Source organism: Microtus pennsylvanicus, chromosome 21, assembly GCF_037038515.1.
Source record: "Microtus pennsylvanicus isolate mMicPen1 chromosome 21, mMicPen1.hap1, whole genome shotgun sequence".
Lineage (NCBI taxonomy): Eukaryota > Metazoa > Chordata > Mammalia > Rodentia > Cricetidae > Microtus > Microtus pennsylvanicus.
In genome coordinates this window covers 22,941,212-22,962,863 of record NC_134599.1, presented here as the reverse complement: position 1 = coordinate 22,962,863, position 21,652 = coordinate 22,941,212, and the positions used below count along the sequence as shown (strand labels likewise).

General features: G+C 37.3%; 1 protein-coding gene across 14 annotated transcripts in view; it reads right to left on the bottom strand.

Annotated features, from left to right (window-relative positions):
• Birc6 (baculoviral IAP repeat containing 6) overlaps positions 1 to 21,652 on the bottom strand; it is a 189,582-nt gene that overhangs the window by 121,391 nt on the left and 46,539 nt on the right. For all 14 annotated transcript variants that reach the window (XM_075955200.1, XM_075955201.1, XM_075955189.1 and 11 more), the window contains exons 9-12: positions 15,723 to 17,117; positions 6,240 to 6,389; positions 2,836 to 3,061; positions 878 to 1,038 (exon numbers count right to left, since the gene is read on the bottom strand). In XM_075955200.1, coding sequence (XP_075811315.1) covers positions 878 to 1,038; positions 2,836 to 3,061; positions 6,240 to 6,389; positions 15,723 to 17,117 — 1,932 coding nt within the window. The remainder of the gene's footprint in view (positions 1 to 877; positions 1,039 to 2,835; positions 3,062 to 6,239; positions 6,390 to 15,722; positions 17,118 to 21,652) is intronic.

The following is a 21,652-nucleotide window of genomic DNA, read 5'->3' as shown; positions in this document are numbered from 1 at the left end:
TTAACAGGGAACTATGACTTTCACCATAGTTAATATAAAATGGTTGGTGTCAAGAGGAGAAAATTAAACTCAATGATTTTATACTTTCTCCTCTACAAATGATAATAAAATATTTGCCTAAAGATATAAATTGTTGGCAATTAAATTAGAAGTTCTTCCCTAAGCTGCACAGTACAAATACCCACAAAGCTTTTAAAATACCAATTGCCTAAGTCCTAGATTCATTACATGAAAATATCATAAGAATACATAGACAGACAGACAGACAGACAGACAGACAGACAGACAGACAAACAGACAGACTCACCCCTCAATTAAGTATGCAAACACGCAAGAAATTTCTGGCAAAGGAAAATTTTCAGATTTGAATATTTGTACTCTCAGTGTTGGGGTGCCATTTTACACTCAATTTATTCTCAAGTTTTTAGATCATTTTTAAAGAAAAAAGGAAGGGGGAAAAAAGAAAATACTGAGAAGAAGTCACATCTAGTTCCTACCATAATAAATCCACAAAAAAATTGGTATTATTTCTGGCATTACATGAAAGGCTAGCTTGACTGATTACTTTTAAATAGTAATTTCCAAAACTGTTTTTCTTGCCACCAAGTCTTCCTTAAAAAAGACAAAGCATAAAGCTAGCAGACACAGAAGTGGAACTAAAGTCACTTCACAAAGACTTGATTAAACTAATCACCATCATAAATTCTGCAAATTGCAGAGTTACTGGAAAATCTGAAATGTCCTTTCAATGACTCTGACCCTAAGTAGGCCAACAACTATCAGGAGCAGGAAGAGCCACCAAAACCACCAGTCAAGCGTCTGTAGTGACACCAACCACAAAACAAGGTCTTCCAACATTAACTGGGACCCCTCTTACCATTGGCTTTCCCTAGGCCTGGAGCCTTGTTCTTCAGCAGTGTCACTTGTATCTGGGGAACACTGGTGATGTTCGAGTTCAGAACAAATTTGAAGTCTACATGTCCAACCATACAGGCTTTAGGAAGAACCAATTCAAATACATGTTCATCCCAGCTGTTGCTGTCACAAAAGGTGAAAAATGTTAAGGAAAGCAAAAATCTTCCTCATACATAGTATCATCAACATCACATCACCTTTCCTATTCCTTGTTTTTTACATTCCAACAAATCCTGAGATGCAGAGAGCTCTAGACAAAACTAAGGTACAAAGACATAGCCTCAAAAAGAAAGGGAAGACAGAGGCTGAAGAGATGGCTCAGTAGTTAAAAGAACACTTTACCAGAGGACCCAAATTCATCTGCAAGCACTCATACTGGGCAGCTCATAACAACCACTATCTCCAGTAGAAAGACATTTGATAACCTTTTTGGCATCCACGGTCATTCAAACACATATGGCATACACAAACAAATATATGCATAGGAATAAATAAAAATAAGCTCATGTTTTATTTTTAAAAGAAATTATTGTCAACCAAGTGTGGTGATGCACACCTTTAATCCCAGTACTTGAGAGGCAGAGACAGGTGAATTTGAGGCCAGTCAAGTATACAGAGTGAGCTCCTGGACTGCCAAGGCTAACCAGAGAAATCCTGACTTTAAAAACAAGAGAGAGAGAGAGAGAGAGAGAGAGAGAGAGAGAGAGAGAGAGAGAGAGAGAGAGAGAGAGAGAGAGAGAGAGAGAGAGAGGAGGAGGAGGAAGGAGGGAGAGAAAAGCTATTTTCCATGAACTATAAAGAGAAGATAACTGTCTGACAAAAGAGAGGTGAAACCGAAACTCAGGGCAATGATTTTACCTTAGCAATCTGTATCTGCCTTGAGATTTGTTCATAACAACAAAGCCCATGGCCATCAATATGGGATTCTATCATACATCAATTACCTGAACATTCCTGTACACCAGTTTAGATACATAAATGGGATCCTAGAAATTTCATTGAGAATCAGGAACTCCTTACTTCTTATATTGTACTGCTACCAATTCTCCTCTCTCATAGCAAAAGTAAATAGATAAGAAAATTCTATCCCTTCTACCTTTAAACTGTATCAAGACTCCAACTACTCTCTTCACTACCTCCATCATTATTTTCTAAAGTAACGTCTGCAGTTAAGCAACCAAGCTAAAATCTTTGCTTCCACAACAATCCTACCTTCACCACAATCCACAACAATAACTACCTGTTATTAATTCCCAACATAAAACTCAGAGAAATCCTGAAGTATAAACTGCTGCCAAAGCTTTCCTGTGCCTCTAACACCCTTCATCTCCTACAATTCAAAGCTGAACCTTACTTTCTACCACTCTACTATATTCTCCACCCTCCAACAACAATGGTTTTCTCACTCTAAAAGTCATAACATACACTATGTCAGGGCTTTAAACTTGCACTGCCCCTGAAGCAGTATCTCTATACAGGGCTTTCTAAGGATGCTCTCTCTTGCCCATGTGCTTGATGTGCATTCATGTGTATTCTCCCCCCTCCACCCCATGGCTAGTCTAATCACAAACATCTCTGAACTATGATTACAACATAGGATATATCTGCTCACTGTCTGATGCCCACTAAAATGTGACTTTTACAAGAATCATAGTACTAGTGTCTACGACAGTGCCTGTTTCTGCACACAAGTGTTTGAATATTTCTAAAGAAATCTGTGACTAAGTAATCAAATAACAAATAATAGATTCTCTCATTATATTATCCTACAACATGAAACAGTTTAGTAATATCCAAAATCAAATAATAAACATAAGGGGGGAAAGTGATTAATACTAAAATACTAAGAAAAATAATAACATAGCTGGGAATTACATGCTACATCTAACAAATCTAAGGCTCCTTGGAGGAGCTCAGTACCTGTCGGTCTGTAATTTCCAAGTACGGGTGTGCTGAGCAGCATCTCCATGGTGCTGCTGATGCAGGTGCTGAGGGTGCCGTCTTTGCTGCTGTTCTTGCTGAACTTCTACCCAACATGGAGGAACAGTAGCTGAAAATCGTGGAGTCAGTGTCTCAAATCGAGTTAGCTCTACTAGAGATGTCAGGATTTCAAGTGTGAAAGGCTGGTCCACCAATAAATCAACTCCTTAACAGCAATGAATGTAGTATTTGAAACAGATTTAAAAAGAAAAGGAAAAGATGTTATTTTAATTCATGCTTTTTGTCTATTCAAAATATGGCATGCCAAATGTATAAAAGCAAATAAAGCAGGCTAAGGAATCTCTACTTCACACTAATTAGCACTGGCCATAGGACAGCTCAGTCAGCACACCCAAACCCAGTCTGTTAGAAATGGGCAAATATGGTATTAAAATGCAACCCACGTCACTTAGATCGGCGATTAATTTTTATAACATGCTATGTACAAAGCAAATGTAAGGTACCAGCAATTACATAAGAAATGCCCTTTTATATAATCAATTAAATTTAAAACAGTCAAAGGCTATTCTGACAGCAATATACATTTATAAACATAAAGATTAAACTAGTACTTCTCTTCTGTGACAGACTTCTAGAAACGCCAGTATTAAATAAAGTGAAAATGACCACATTCTATGCTACTAGTTCCTAAAGTTAACTAAATTAACTAGTGTTCATCAAGAATTTACTTGATATATAAGACAAAAACATCAGAATGTAAAACTGTAAAGACCTATAAAGAACATATACCAACTTCAGATACTACTCCTATTTGGAATGTGTTCAACTTCTTCTATAAGGAAGGATAAGGGGGAGGAACTGAATTGCAGGTAGACAAAATCGGCCTCCACATCACAGTACTCTAGACTCAGACTCTCAAGGTGTTAAAGCTGTATACTACTACATCTAACTGTTAAAACACATTTTTCATTGAAAAAGTCTTAAGCTCCCCCAGGCACCGGACAGGTTTCTCTGTGTAGCCTACTCGCTCTATAGAGCAGGTTAGCCTTGAACTTAGTGACCTGCTTGCTCCTGCCTACAGAGTGCTGGGATTAAAGGTGTGTGTCACCACCACTGCCTGGCCTTAAGCTTCTTTTATTTACTACTTTTTAAAGTATTTTTTTTATCAAATGTTTTGCTAAAATTTTATTTTATCAAATATTTATGTGTATGAATGTTTGCCTGCATGTATGTATGTATACAACTTATGTGCCTGGTATCTGTGGAGGTCAAAAGAGGGTGTCAGATCCTCTGGAACTGGGGTTACAGGTTGTTTTGAGTCACTGTGTAGGTGCTGGAAATCAAACCCAGGTTGGCTGCAAGAGCAAATAATAAATACTCTTAACCTCTGAGCCAACTCTCCAGCTCCACACCCTCTATTCTGAGATCTCACTACTATGTCCCCTTGGTTGGCCTGGAACTCATAGAGATCAACTGGCCTATGCCTCTGACTTCTGAATAGTGGGGTTAAATACATGTGCCATCAAGCTTGGCTTAAACTTCTTTTAAGCAGTAGGGTAGGAAAATAAACTGTGGTGTATAGTAAGAGTTATAGAAGCAGAGAAGGATTAACTGCATATGTAGACAGAGCAGTAAAAGGCTTAGTACAAGGAAAGGAACACAGTTCAGTGAAAGAGAACTTCTTTGCTATATATAAAGCACAGGCTTTGATCCACAGCAGAGGGGAGTAGGAGGAAAAACCATGGACTGGACAAAGTGTGACCGAAAAAGGGAATGGGAACCAAATGCTGTTGCATTTTTGTTTGTCAAGACCATGAAACAATTATATACTTAACAAATCACTAAGTTGGGGCTGGAGAGATAGTTAAGAGCACTGCTGATCTTCTCAAACAAACCATCCATATGGGAGAGACAACTGTCGACAACTCCAGTTGCATGCGATGTAATGCCCTCTTCTGGACCCCATAGCACCATGTATGCATGTGGTGCTGGTGCACAAACATATATGTAGGTAATATACACATAAAATAATTTTTTAAAAAAATATTTTTAAAAGAAATCATGAAGTTTACCTGGGAACGGTGGCATACGCCTGTTATTCCAGTACTAAAGGGAAGGTCAGGTGAATATCTGGGTTGGAAGCCAGCCTGGTCTACACAGTAAGCTCCATGCTAGCCAAGGCTACATAGTAAAACTTCTTTTAAGGAAACAAACAAATAAAAAAAAAAATTTTTTTTTTTAAAATCATGAATTTATTGTATCTAGAAAAACGGCCTAGTCATTTCATAGATGTCAACAAAGTCAAAAATAGATTTTAAGCTTGGATTAACATACTAATGCTGCTGCTTCTGTAAAATTAACTCTAAAAACAGTACAGAGTGTGGATGGGAACAAAGGCAAGAGTAACAAGCTGGAAACTAAACAGTATCCACTAGCCCTTTGTCAGGAGAGGCAGGTGAAGTGTGAATTCAGCCTAGCTTAATATTGACCTAGAATTGGGGTGGGCATGGACAGTGAGAACAGCATAAACAACAAACACACAAAATGCTATCCAAGGATTCGATGGGGCAATGACAATGTTAATAAATGTCTTCAGTAAGACTGTCTTTTAGCTATTCAATTACATATAATATTAATTAAGACAATTACCCACTCCATTGATTCTACACTTATTTAATGTTCCTCCTTATTTGAATTTGTTATCTTTTTAAATTATGTGTATGTCTTTATGAGAGTAGGTACATGTGAGCACAGGTGCCCTTGGAGACTAGAGGCATCGGAGTTACTGGAAATGCAATTACAGACTGTTGTGAACTGTTGACACTGGTGCTGGCAACTGAACTCCAGTCCTCTGGAAGAGCAAAAAGTGCTCTTTACTGTTAAGCCTTCTCTCCGGCCCCAATGTCTGTTTCTCATTGTACTCTTTAATTAAGCTAAAAGCTACATATAGAGAGAAAATGGCTCAGTGAGTAAAAGTGCCTACTATTAAACCTAACAACCTGCGTGCAGATCTGGGGACTCGTATGATAGAGAGAACCCACTCCAAGTGGTCCTCTGATTTCTACACAAGTGTTGTGGGATGCGCACACTCACACACAAAATAAATGAACAGTTAAAAACAATGTGATTTTTAAAAACTTAAGAGAATGCTTTTACTCCTTAGGCAGATCTCACTGATGAACCTATGAAGATCATTTCTTTCTTTAATAAGTTTGTAACATTTTTCAAATACCAAAAAGTAATAATAAATAATGTATAACAATAAGTATGGTCAAAGACTATCTTTCTAAACAGTGCAATCAAGACTTCATTATTTAAAGAAAAAAAAGAAAAGAAATACTATTATAAGGTATGCTTAATTATTTAAAAATGTAGTGTCTTACCTGAAATACCAGGACTTGAAGGATTTGATAAAGGTCTAGAACCTTCTAAAGATGGTTCTATTCCTTTAGAAAGTGATCCGTCTACCAGAATATCAGCTTCATCAATATCATCACAGGTTCCTCCAATTTGGAGAAAATGAAGCTCACCACCTACAGTGTAGTAAAATTTCATCAATACATAGAAAATAGTTTAAAAATTAGACACATTATTAGTTTAAAATTCATTTATTTAATACTATTTGACACAAAGAACATCACAGCAGTTATCTGTGTCAAAGAATTTGGAAATTTAGTTGCAATGAACTAGAAACAATATAGTAAAGAAAAGAGCAGAGAGATATTTATCTCAGGACTACAGAAATGGTCCAGTAGTTAAAAGCATTTCTTCATGCAAAGGACTTGGGTTCAATTTTCATTACAGTCAGGGATGCTCACAACCATTTGTACCTCCAGTTCCAGGGGATCTTACACCTTTGTCTGACCTCCAAGAACACACAGACATATATGCAAGCAAAACACATTTTTTAGAAGGTATTTATTCTCATATCCATCACATTATATTATATAACATAATGATTTGATATCTTTGACTAATCTAAACTTTACCAAAAGCCTGTGGTCATCTTACAGATGAGGACAATAATACATTAAGCTCCATAGCCCAATCTCTTAATTCCAGAAGTAACAAAAATGAACAAATATTCTTAACTTCAATGCACTCACAATGAAAACTTTTAAAAACCAAATCAAATTTTTAGTTTTCATATCTCTATCAAATAAAAAGAAACAGCAAATGAGACTAAAAAAAATCATGACTACAAATAATATTACACTGTAACATGAATTTATATAAACTTCTGATAGAAAAGCTGTGACTATATATGTACACGCATACGTGTATATAAGTTTATATGGATACATAGTCAAATAGATTTTTTGTCATATACATATGTTCAATGAACTCATATATATGTATACAGCTATAAAACCTACAGTCAAGATGAGGGAAGTCATGAAAATCTGCCAATTCATTGCTACTTCCTAAGGGAACTTGACCAACAGAGCTTTGAGAGTTAAAAAGTGTTAGTCTCGCAGGGTGGTGGTGGGGCACGCCTTTAATCCCAGCACTCGGGAGGCAGAGGCAGGCGGATCTCTGTGAGTTCGAGACCAGCCTGGTCTACAAGAGCTAGTTCCAGGACAGGAACCAAAAAAAAAAAAAAAGCTATGGAGAAACCCTGTCTTGAAAAATTAAAAAAACAAAACCAGTGTTAGTCTCAAGTGGGAAGCCAGCAAGGCCTTCTAAGTAAGGTTACAGTCCTTAAACATGGAGAAAGCAAAGCACTGAAAAACCAGATGACTAACAAAATATCAAGTAGCAAGAGAAGCACCATGGATAGGGTAAACTCTCCCCACATAACCTACTCAGACCTTTTACACATGGTCAGCAACCACCAAAGAGGCCCCAAGTCAGTCAAACTAAGCCTCCACTTCAATGCAAGAGACCTGAGGGATTCCATCAGAAAATAAAGTCGGAGAAACACAGACACTGCATAAGGTTGTGAAACACAACAGGCCAGCTGAACACTAAGGTATGCTGACACAGAAAGAGTAGGTAAGAAACAAGCCTCCCTCCAACTCACCCTCATCTAAGCAAAGCAACCCTAATTAAAGTCAGGAGGGAGAGTGTGTGTGTGACCTGTCAAGAGGAAGGGAGGGTGTGTTTGCATGTGGGAAAGTATGTGTGACCTTTTGGGGAAATAGGGGTACGAAGAGGAGGAGGAAAAGCCGGGAGGTGGTGGCGCACACCTTTAATCCCAGCACTCGGGAGGCAGAGGGAGGCAGGCGGATCTCTGTGAGTTCGAGACCAGCCTGGTCTACAAGAGCTAGTTCCAGGACAGGCTCCAAAGCCACAGAGAAACCCTGTCTCGAAAAAACAAAAAAAAAAAAAATTAAAAGAGGAGGAGGAAATGATAAGCCAGGATAATATGAGAGGCTGTGATTCTAATCAAAATACATTACACATGTATAAAATTTAAATTAACATAAACAAACAATCCTTAAAAATAAAAACCAAGGGAAAATGAGGACAGTCACCTGTAACAATAGAAAACAAACTTTAGAGTCAGTTGAGCTACAAAATACACTAAGTAACAATCCTTAAGGAGAACGGAACCAGACTGACTTTCTATAATACTAAATGCCCAGCCATGAATTATGATGGACCAAGAAAGACTAACCCATACATGCTGAATGAGAGGGGAAAAGGAGCTGGCTGTGATGGCATACGCCTTTAATTTCAGCACTCAAGAGGCAGAAATAGGTGGGGGAAACTTCCCTACTAGACAGAAAACATTATCCCACAAATCTGCTCTGTTCAATGAACTCGAAACAACAAACTGAGAGATGCACATGCAAACTATTAATTAATAATAAATGGCTGTAAGAATACCATGCAAAGGGCTTGAGTAACTGTGGCTCTAGCACAGGGTTGGAGATACATTCTATGTCAGCTCACAACTCCCGGTAATGCCACTTCCAGGGAATCTGATGTCTCTGCCCTTTAAGCACAACAGCATTCCCAGACACATAATCCAAAATAATAAAAATAAATCTTTAAAACCAACATGTCCAACCTCTAACAGAGATTAAAAAAATCTTTAAAAATGTTTGATCTGAAGACTTTACTCAGTTAAATTATTATTATTACTTTTTTTTGAGACAGGATTTCTCTGTGCAGACTCTGTAGATCAGTTTCTACTCTGTAGACCAGGCTGGCCTCAAACTCACAGAGCTCTACCTATCTCTGCCTCCTGAGTGTGGGATTAAAAGCAAGCACCACCATGGACCAACTACAATTAAATCATGACAGCACAGATGAAACAAAAGAAGTACTGAGTTCAGAGACAGGCTACCTAAAATAGACAACAACTTGAGAGGAAAAGGAATGGAAAAAGGAGCAATTTTGAATAGTATAAAGGAGCAGCTATTTAAGGTATTGGGAGTTCAAGAAAGACCTGAGAATGTGAAAGGGATAGGAGATTTATTTTAAAAACAAATATCCAGATACAAAAAGGTCAAAAGTCACCAATTCAACACCAAGACATCATATAATCAATCTCTCACAGATGAAAGGTGAAGGTTCTCATGACTGTGAGAGAAATGAAACAACAAACAGATGTGCCCTCACAATTTACAATTTATTTGACTGCCTACTTCTCAACAGAAATATAAGGGTTTTTTTTGTTTTGTTTTGGAACAGAGTCTCACTATGTAGCCCTAAAAAACACTATGAAACAAGACTGGTCTCAAATCTACCTGCTAGAATTAAAGGCATGCACCACCACACTCTGCTTGCTTGAACAGAAACTTTAGAAAGGTGAAGAAAGAGCAAGATTCAAAGATCTGAAAGGAGAAAAAAATCTCAAACAATACTGTATATATAAAAGCTAACTTTTATAAATAAAGGAGAAATACTTTGCCATACAAACAAAAGGTGAAAGAATATATACTTAACAGGTAAGTTTTTGTTGTTGGTAGTGTTGGTAGTGGTTCTGCTGTATGCTTTCTTACACAGCCTAGGTTGGCCTTAAACTCATGATGTAGATAAAGGTAGATTCAAGGAATCTGCCACCACAGCTTCTACCTCAAACACATTCTACCACAAAAGCTAAAAGAAGGGCTCCAAAATAAAAAAGATAATTAAGAAAAAAACAGAAAGGCATAAAAATTAATAGTAGCAGTAGTTATATAAATCCAAGTCAATACAAAAATGTAAAACAGGATAGCTTCTGAAAATACAGACAGGAATGGAATGCAACTGCATCCGTTTTTATAAAGATATTATTTCTGTTCTTATTCCTTTTTTAAAATTTTTATTACATTTATTCTACGTGTGTGCCTGTTCATATAAGTACACATGCCATAGCATGGACACATGTGGAAGTCAGAGGGCAACTCTAAGGAATTGGTTCTCTAGGGATCAAACTCAGCTCACCAGGCGTGGCTAGCAAGTGCCTTTGCACAATGAGCCACCTCAATGGCTCCTGTTCTTATTCATACAATCCTGTGAACTTGCTACCATTTCAAAACAACTTGCTATAATCAAAGCTGTTCCCCACAAATCTTAAAGTAAAAACATCAGTCTCCATAATAAGCAAACCAAAATGGAGCAATTAATCAGAACACACAACTCAAGTAGCTCATTAAAGCACTAAAAGAGACTATAGGACAATTAAAAAAATACAACAAAGTTAGAAAAGAAGTGGCGTAATAGCTGTAAGGTATTACTTATACTAATTGCCTTTACTATAAATTGATGAAATTATCTGATTAAAGACAGAGTGACTAAATGGGAGAAAAGAACTAAACTCTATGTCACTTCACAGAGATCCACTACCCCTCTATGAACTTTGACTAACAGTGATGAAATGAGTAAAAGGTCCCATACAAATGCAATCTAAAGGAAAGCAGGTATATTATAACAATACCAGTAAAATTAAAAGTAGAAAGCAGTAAAGAAGGTAGTTATATAATATAAAGAGCTCAATTCAGCAAAGAACAAGAAAATTCAGTAGCAGGGTGGCAGAAATAGTAGGGTCTATCCCCATATCTGTCCCAACTCCCTGCATAGAGACAGAAGGATCACTAGAGCTTCATCATGACTCAACTAGTTTCAGGTTGAGAGATCCTCTACCAAAAGAAACACAGTACAGAATAGCAAACATTTGCCTCTGGCATCCATGAGCACGGGGGTATATGCAAAAGCACAAACAAAGCAACAAAACGTAATACAAAAATGCTGTAATCTAATCAGTATGATACTAAAATAAAAAAGACACATAAACCAATAGAACACATAAGACAAATCCATATAGCTACAACCAACTGATTTTCAAAAACATGCAAAATACATCAACTAAAGTATGATTATTTCAATAAATGGTTTGTGGGAAAGTAGATGTCCAAATGCAGAGTAAATATTAACCACTATCTCTTACCAATTCTAAGTGCCAGCTCAAAGAGAATTATACTTAAATGTACGACCTGATAACCCCACCACATCGGAGGCTAAAGGAGGAAAATGTCTGAGTTTGAGGGTAGCCTGAACTACATAGTATATTCCAGTCATGTCTGGGCTACAGAATAAGATCTTATCTCAAAAGAAATAAAAAAGTAAAAAAACTCAAAAGTATGAAAAGTACTAGAACAAAACAAAGGAGAACTGTTTCAGAAGACTAAAATGAGCCAAGGTTTAATTTTGAGATCAGACTCCAAAAGCAAAAAAAAATAAATGGGAAAATAAACAAATGAGATTACATAGAACTAAAAGCTACTATATAACAATAAGAATCATCGCCAGGCGTGATGGTGCACACCTTTAATCCCACCACTCAGGAACCGTAGGCAGTCAGATCTCTGAGTTCAAGGCCAGTTTGGTCTAACTAGCAAATTCTAGAACAGCCAGTGTACAAAGAAACAGTAAAAAACATTCAACAGAGCACAGACCCAACAAATAGAATCAGTGAGAATATGTGGAATGCATACATACAAGAAGGTGATATCAAATATATACAAGGAATTCCAAACACTCAACGGGGAAAAAAGAGACAGTACAGTAATTAAGAACACTCACTGGTTGCTCTTACAGAGAACATGGCAGCTCACAACCCTCCAGTCACAGAAGAGCTTCTGGCCTCCTCAGGTACTGCATGAATATAGTATACAGACATACATATATGAAAATACCCATAAAGTATGGGAGCCGATGAGCTGGCTCAGTAAGTAGACACTTGCTGTCAAGCCTGACAAGTCAAGAGTTTAACCCCAGAAACCAATATGGTGGAAAGGGAGAGAGAGCTTGAGCACACCACAAATGGGGCGAGGGGGCGCAGGATGGAGGTTACCCAAAATACTTTCATTGCAGAAGCACAATACACTCCAGCAATTCTACTACTGGGTAAATTACCACCAAAGGAAATCATTTGTCAAAGAGACATTTCATACCCAAATTAATGGGAATACTGAATTTACCATAGCCCAAGAAATGGAAACAACCTAAGTGCACTTAAACTCATGAATCAAAGAAAAAAAATCTGGCACATATATACTACTTGGCCATATAAGAGAATGAAATCTGTCATTTAAAATGGCATGGGGGCTGAAGAGATGTTTCAGTGGTTAAGCGCACTGACTGCTCTTCCAGAAGACAAGGGTTCAACTTCCAGCACCAGCTTACAGTTCTCTGTGACCACAGTTCCAGGGACCCGGAAACACTTACACAGGCATACACACAGGAAAAACATCAATGCACATAAAAATAAAAAAGCAGATTTTAGCTGGGAAGTGATGGTACGAGTCATCTCCCAGCAGAGGCAGGTGGATCGCTCTAAGTTTAAGGCGAGCCTGGAACTACAGAGTGAGTTCCAGGACAAGCCAGAGATATTAAACAGAAAAAAAAAAAACTGTCTCAAAATAAGCAAATAAGTAAAAATAATAATAATAATATAAATTTAAAAATGACATGGGTAGAACTAGAGATCATTATGTTAAGCAAAATAAATCAGAAAAGTACCTCAATGAGATGACTCGTGTAAAATCTAAAAAAGTTCATCTCGTGTAAGTTCACAGCAAAATCGTAGTTACAGAGGCCAGGGACAGGAAAGAGAGAAATGTGAAATCAATGAACACTAATACAGCAGGAAGCAGCTCTGGGTAACTACTATACACTATGTTGCACATAACATCATATATGAACATGTCAAAGAACCAAAACAGAGGAATTCAAAGTTTTCCCCACAAAGAGATGGTGAATAAGGCATAAATGTTTAATATTATTTAAATATTACTCAATATTTTATAGATGTATCAAATATTATAGTGGCAATTCAATGACAATGTGTAACTTCTAGTTTTTGTTCATGTTCCAATCATTTAATTATAAAAATTTTTAGGCTGGGCGGTGGTGGCTTATAATCCCAGCACTTGGGAGACAGGCAGGTGGATCTCTGTGAGTTTGAGGCCAACCTGGTCTACAAAGTGAGTTCCAGGACAGTCAGGACTATTATACAGAGAAACCCTGCCTCAAAAAAATAAAAAATTTTTTAGACTCCAGATGTGGTGTCACGTGCTTTTAATTCCACTTTAATTCCAGCACTTGGGAGGGAGAGGCAGGTGGATCTTTGTGCGTTCAAGGCCAGCCTGGTCTACAGAGCACTTCCAGTAGCTGAGGAAATGGCTAAGTAGGTAAAGAATTTGCCAACAAAGCATGAGGATTGGAGTTTGGATGCGCAGAACCTATGAACATCAGATGGGTATGGTGGCCACCTGTAATTCTAATGCTCAGGAGGCAGAGACAAAAGACACTTCCAACAAGCTGGTTAGATAGACTAGCTGATCAAGATCTAGATGAAACTGAGATTGGCTCAATGAAGATGGAGAGTTGGAGAGACTCAACATCGGCGTTGGGATGGCAACTCATACCAGATCACACATAGGGCAAGGATGCTTGCTTTAGTTCTCCAGCAGCTGGTCCTGTTAGCACCTGAAATCCCAGCATTGACGAGAGTTCAAGGACACTTAAGAAAATTAACTCATTAGGAGAGATTGCTTCCTGGGAACCCTGCTGTCCCAACTCTTAGAATATATCAATCTACTTTCAAATATTAGTCTTACTAAATTATATACCATCAAATAACTGAAATAATAAAACCCTTACTACATTTCTACAAATACTAGTATCTTATAAGCATGTGCCCGGGCCAAACCAGTCAAGCATCATATTAAATGATTCATGGCAAGAAGACAACTTCTCAGATCTTCCATATTGAACACTATGAAGAATTCATTTTAAGGGTCCTCAGCTTTTGCTATACTATGACAGTGTAGTGTATACATAGTTTAAAAGGATCAGACAACAAACCAACTAGCTCAGAATCCTCTCTACCATTCACGAACTCTGTAATGAGGACAAGTTACTGAACTCTCCTTTACTTAGTTTACTAATCTGGAAAATGGGCTCTACTAAAAAGCATATACATTATAAAGTTGATATGATCACTGGCAGAATAACAAACTGGCACGTGATCAGTAAGCTAAAATTCCTAAGAACGTTATAGGACATGAAAGAGATACTCTCAAGTCTTAGCCATACTTTAAAGTTTGTATCATTCAAAAGGTATGCTGAACTGCTCATACTGTTTATCAGCTTACTTTTATTTTAATATAATTTGAATACTTTTTCCCACTGGATGTAGCTCAAAAATGCAATCTGAACCAAATCAATACACTAGCTACTAACTTCTTTGGCTAAGCCCTGATAATCTACTTAACCTAAAGCACAGATAGAGAATGTGTGAAGTTTTTCCCAAATCCACCAAGTCTTAGCTTTAATCATCTAAGCGTCAAAAATTTTTTGGCCCAACTAATTCCAACTAATCTACCAATAGCAAACAGTATTTGTTATGCCTCAAAAGTTCAGTAATTCTTGTCAAAATCTGTTGTACAGTTACTTGATTTACACAAATATTTGGAGAAATGTTAGTCCAATAGAGCCACAATGTTGAGAAACTAATTTTTTATTTACCAAAGATTATGAGTAAAGAGAATCAAACGCTTAACACTTTATAAAACTAAGGATTAATTGCCAAGTAATTGCTAAGTTCTTTTTTTTCCAGAGGTAATGTGTGCCAGAAACTTTATATACATTATTTAAATATAATGAGCCTAAGCAATAGACTGTGGCAGCTAATCAACTTGACAGTATCAAGAGATGCCTAAAAACTGAAAAAGTATCTGTAAGTACATCTTTGAGAGCATTTACAAAGGAGTAGAGGTGGGGAATTGCCCTGAATGTAGGATCCATTTGGAATGAAAGAACCACAAGCTATCATCATTCTCTCTTCCCTCACCTTACACACACACACACTATTGCTCTGTATGTGCCATGACACAAGTTTCCCTGTTCAATCATATGTTCCTATCAGTGACAAACTAAATTTCTGACACCATGTGCCCGAGTTAAGTCCTTCCTCATGTCAAGTGTGTTGTCACATCTTGGATAGGGCGTCTATCCTATTTTCTGAAGACACTAGGTCCACAAATGTAGACAGAGTCAGTATTCAGAAAAATATCAGGATACCTGTTTCTTGAAGTTAAGCAAAGATCTTTCTTGCTACACAATCCAGGCTGGCCTTGAACTCATAACCTTGGAGTTTTAGGGTCCCAAGTAAAGCTTTGTATTCAGCTAGAAAGATATTTTCTGATGACTTACTAAGTTACTCACAAATAGATTTCTTGCATAGGGGACATTTTAAAAATAAAATAAAGAAAAAATTAAGGTCAGTAAAAATAGTAGTGAAATGGACCACTGCCATTATTTAAAAACAAAAAAGAACCCTCTCTCAAACAGACCTAAAATTTACACTAGGTATGTACACAGACAAATGCCACATAAAAATATTGAGAAGAATCAAGCCAATAGCTCACCTTTGGTGCACGCACACAGCCTATCTGTGCCTGAGCAGTAAATGACAGAAACAAATGTATCCTGTTCTTCAGTGCCCTCCTTTTTGGGAGGCTCCACTTTGGCCAAAATTTCAAAGTTTGAAAGGTCTAATACTTTCACATAGCCTCCCTGAGTGGTTATCACCAGGTGTCCAAGAGTAGAAATGTCAGACTTCTTTTCTCTTTCAATCCCATTCTTTGAGGTTGACTGCACGTCCTCAGCAGGCTCTTCACAGTCATCCTCCCGATTATCCAGTATATCTGGTGGAAGCAATATGAGCGAGGTAATTGTGTCCTGGGGATCTTTGATATGTTGGATTTTTACTGGCTCCTCTTCTAAAGTCACTATTCGAGTGGTATAATTCATTTTGTAAAGAACTAAATATCCACCACTAACATTCCTCTGCTCCGGATGGATGATCAAAGGAGTTGGTACATCTGCTGGTGACTCGTGTTGGATCACACTAATATTTGCACCATTCACTACAGCAAGATTGGACTCCAGCTCACCTTTCCGTCTATTACATAGTGCAGAGTTTAATTTATTTAAATTATTCAAGGCCTCGACTTGATTTATTGCACTCAACGATTCAACAGAGCATGTCCGCAGTCCTACCAACAAATGAATTCCATCAGCACAAGGAGTTATGGAGTCTATACAAAGAGTCTCCTCCTCTGCAAACTTTGGTAGCCTCAAGCACTGAACCAAAGTCCCAGGCTTGGGTAGCACAGAGTTCCACTTCTCAGAATCTGGAGAGGTGAGGCTGGCTGCTGCATCTGCAAACTGCTGAATGTAAGTCACAGGAGGATCCTGCAACAACAACTGCTCCTGGTTATCCAATTCCATTTCAATAATCTGTGGAACCGTAAAACCGTCATCGTGCAAACTTTTACTCATAATATTGTTCATCTGTGAAAAGATTTTTCCTGCTTTCTCATCAGATTCTTTGATACTATAAAGAAGTAAAACAGGCAAAGTCCTCCTTACTAGAGGAGAATTCAGTTCTGAATTTGTGCAGGATTCATTGTCAGTTGACCCTTGTTCTGATATACTTTCGCCCTGAGTTCTGCTTAAACCATCCAGTGACCTGTGGGAATTACTACTAATGGGTGAGGTAGCGGGAGATTTATATGTTAATAAACCTCCAGCCAATAAACATGGAAAGGGAATGTTGTGTTGCTCCTGGTGCTTCTCCTTTGTCTTTTCACTCTTAGAGTTTGTTAAGCAAGGATTTGCCCCAAGTTCTTCAAGATCCTTAACAGTATCCTCAAGCACGTTTGCCACAATCTCCCACTGCAGTTTTTCTGGCTGCTGGAGAATGCTGAGTGCTGTTATATCAAGGCTTATTTCCATGGCTTCCTTTTGTGATGTATGCCCTTTGAAAACAAACAACACATTAGATGCAGCAAGCGGCCTTGGTGATGTTAATCACAATCAGTACTTCAATGAGCTTTTTTCCTAATTCATCTGGTCTATGCATTATATCAAAGACAAGAATTCAAAGTATTTTATGGCTACACGATAGATAAGCAGGTAATTATACTTGCCCCTCAGCGAGACTCAGCTCCATCACTGGCATACACATGGCAGAAGAAAATTAACTCCCACAAGCTGCCCCTCTGGCCTTCACACGTATACATTTGCCCATACATATATACACATACAAAATTAAGTGATCTCTAAATTTCAAGTATTTTAAAAGAAACTTAATCAAATCTCAGATAACTCTATGTAAGAAAATTTAAAAAAAAAACTACTCAAGAAATTCAAAATTATTTTCAGCTCAAATACATTCTTTTTTTTTTTTTTCTTTTTTTTTCTTTTTGGTTTTTCGAGACAGGGTTTCTCTGTGGTTTTAGAGCCTGTCCTGGAACTAGCTCTTGTGACCAGACTGGTCTCAAACTCACAGAGATCCGCCTGCCTCTGCCTCCCGAGTGCTGGGATTAAAGGCATGCGCCACCACCACCCGGCCCTCAAATACATTCTTTACAAAACTAAATAAAAAATGATTTTTGAGGCATGGAAAGGTAAAGAAAATTGCTATATTTAGTCACTGCTTTAAAATTATATTAAAAGAATAAAATTTCTGGACTTCAATTCTAAACCAAAAAAGAGACGCAACACTATTTGTGCATTGTAATTTATGCACTCTCTTAATACTTAAGAAAAAACACTATAATCTCAAGTCCTCTCTTCTTAATACTTTAAGATTCAAAGCACCATTTCTTCTCTCTTGCTTCACAATACAAACAGTCATGTTTGGACAAAAATCCCACCAGAGACAACAGTCAACCGTCCACTTAGGTAATCTAACACCGAACTGAAAATTCTTTCAACCAATCTTGGTTTTTATTTTTGTTCTTTTTTTAATTTTTCAATAATATGTAATAGTCAGTAATAACGATGTAAAAACAACTCTTATAGGCAAAAATAAAGAAAAATTAGAACTGCTTTTATAATTAGGCAGGAAGAGTCAAGAGAATATTAAATGAAGTGTGTAGATGCACAAGCAAGTGGTAAGTAAGGATTCAGTGGACCACTGAGGTGTTCTGTTATATACCAGTTAGAGTCCCTTTAAAGCTCACTTACAGTGTTAGCCAGGATGTCCCATTATCTGGGATAATCTTCACATCACATACTACTACTAGCCGCTACCACTGAAATCTTTTATAACTGAAGCAGAAAAACCAGACTGTTCATTCCTTCCATATTCTGTATCTAGAATAACAAACAACCACTTCACTACATAGCATTGTCTTATATCTACTTTCTCAGACTGGAAACTCTGAGTAAAAAATAAAGTGTTTTTATAGTTTTCATTATGTATAATATATCCTGAAGATGCTTACCTATTTGTTGGAATAAACTAAAAAAAAAAAAATTAAATGACTTTTTAAAGTTGTGACAAGAAATTGTTCAAATAGAATAGTTTTAATCTATTTATATATTAAATCAAATAAATCCACAAAGCACACAAAGTTAAGACAATACTGAAAGTAAATGGCATGTATAGTAAAATTGTTGAAAAGGAAATAATAGACTAGGTTGGGTGGCTCACTGCTGTAATCCCAAGATTACAAGATTCAAGAGACTGAGCTGGGAGGATTACTCTGAGATGAAGCCAGTCTAGGCTATATAAAGAGCTCTAAGACAAGCTAGGATACAATGTGAGACCCTGCGCAAAGAAAGCAAAGAGCTAGAAAATAAATATATAACAGAAAAATACAGTAAATGGTCCTACTTTTCTACTTCCTATTATAAATACTCAATGCACATATGGGAAACAGGATAACTCATTGAGAAAATCTGACACCTCTAACTCTCTTCCTCCTCCTTCAATTTTGTTTGCAGTACCCTGGAATAACATGACCCCATGCATGTCAAGCAACTACTTACTCTGCCACTGAACAACAGCCAGACCCTTAACTCAGAATTTCTAGAAACCAACAAGACCACATAATAACTATTTTTTTATGCAACATACCTGCAATGCAATACTTTCCAATCACTTTGAGTAATAATCCTTCGGTAGCTCGCTTTCGTAAGTAGTATCAAAGCCACAGTTTGCAACAGTTATACTTCCTGAGCTAAGCAATTGGATTTTTGTCTTGGCTCTTTCCTAAAGTTGAAGTTCAATTTGTACTCAATTCTCATGCCAACCCTTCTTTGCAGTCTTCATGAGAAGTCATGTTTCCTTAATTCTTATACATGGTTCAGACAAAAAACTTTTCTCTTTGAAATTAACTAGGAACTTTCAAAACTTACAATCTTCAACCAAAATACAGATGACTCTTATTGTGTACTCATAATTTTGAGGTTAATACATTCTACAATTCTTTGAACTATGTCACTCAAACTAATACAAATCACTCAGAGTTGTAAAGCTCTGAAATGGCACCTAAAATTTTTAAGATGCTAGAAGATAAGACTACATCTCTTATAACTATCAAGCTTAGATATGCTTACGCCATGATTCTCCAAAAAGTTAATGATATAAAAAGATACCATTGCCAGGCAGTGGTGACCATACCTATAATTGCAGAGGCAGAGGCAGGCAGATCTCTTTGAGTTCAAGGCCAGCCTGGCGTACAGAGTTAGTTATAGGACAGTCAATGCTACGCAGGAAAACCCTGTCTTGAAAAACGAAAGGGGGTGGGGGGAATGGTTAGAACCTATATATTTAAAATTAAGTTTCACAAAAATGTATCTTCCTATGAAAGAATAGCCCACTTAGTTAATGAAGAAATTAACTAGGGCTAGGAAGATGGGCTCAGTCAATAAAGTATCTATCTTATAAGAAAGCATGAGAAGCCAGGCGATGGTGGCGCACGCCTTTAATCCCAGCACTCGGGAGGCAGAAGCAGGCGGATCTCTGTGAGTTCGAGACCAGCCTGGTCTACAGAGCTAGTTCCAGGACAGGCTCCAAAGCCACAGAGAAACCCTGTCTCGGAAAAAAAAAAAAAAGAAAGAAAGAAAAAGAAAGCATGAGAGACCTGAATTCAATCCCCAGAACCCATATAAAATAACCCAGGCATGCAAGAAGATTTGCAACTAGTACTGGGGAAGCAGGACAAGCAGGTTCCCAAGGCTCACTCACCAAATGGTCTAGCCTAGAACTGGTAAACTTTAAGTCAAAGAGAGATTCTATCTCAAAAAAAAAAAATCACTGTAGGTGTTTGGCCTCCACACACATGAACTCACACTCGTGTACACCACACATATTAAATACAAATAAAGGAATATAAAATATTTAAACTGGAAGGATTTCATCCCTTACTCCATGATCTTTTAATTTTATTTAAAGACAACACTTCTTTTAAAAATGTATCACATGGCGCTGGAGAGATGGCTCAGTGGTTAAGAGTACTGACTATTTTTCCAGAGGACCTGAGTTCAATTCCCAGCAACCACAACTGCTCACAAACATCTGTAATGAGATCTGGCACCCTCTTCTGACATGCAGGCATAATGGAGGCAGAATGCTGTATACATAATAAATAAATAAATAAATAAATAAATAAATAAGATCTTTAAAAAAAATGTATCACGGGGACTGGAGAGATGGCTCAGAGGTTAAGAGCATTGCCTGCTCTTCCAAAGATACTGAGTTCAATTCCCAGCAACCACATGGTGGCTCACAACCATCTGTAATGAGATCTTGTGCCCTCTTCTGGCCTGTAGGCATACACACAGACAGAATATTGTATACATAATAAATAAACATTAAAAAAAATGTATCACATGTACCAAGAAGAATATACCATAAGGACCTTGGAAAGCACTACACAACTTTGATCCCAACACTCAGGAGACAGAAGCTCAAAACTGTGAGTTCAAGGATAGCCTAATCTATATAGCAACTTCCAAATCAGTCAGAGCTACATAGTGAGATCCTGTCCCAAAAGAAAAGGAATACATAATAAATGTATGGGTATTAGAAACTGAAATACATCCTAAGCCAATGTGGAAAATCAACAAGCACAGAAGAAAACATAATGGTAGAAGATAAATAAGAATATAGTCCAAATGCAAGTATTATCTGAGGGGTGAAATAGAGTCTTGCTATATCAGCCAGCCAGGCTAAAACTATTAGCAATCCTCCTAATCACAGCCATGACAGATTGTGGAATGTGCCAGAATACCCAGAAAATGTTAAGTGCTATTAAACCCAAAAATATATAATAAAATCCATAAACCAAAAGAAAAGAACAAGAAAGTTGCTATAGTTAAAACCAAAGTATTTTTAAGAAACGGGGACATTGAAGAACACTTACTGCAAACATTTAACAAATAAAAAACTTAAACCCAGAAGGTTTTGCGTGCATACCCTATTTTTCCATAGAAGATTTTAAAACTGTAATATCCAGAGAAAACCTGTCTTGAAAAACAAAAACAAAAAAAAAAATGTATT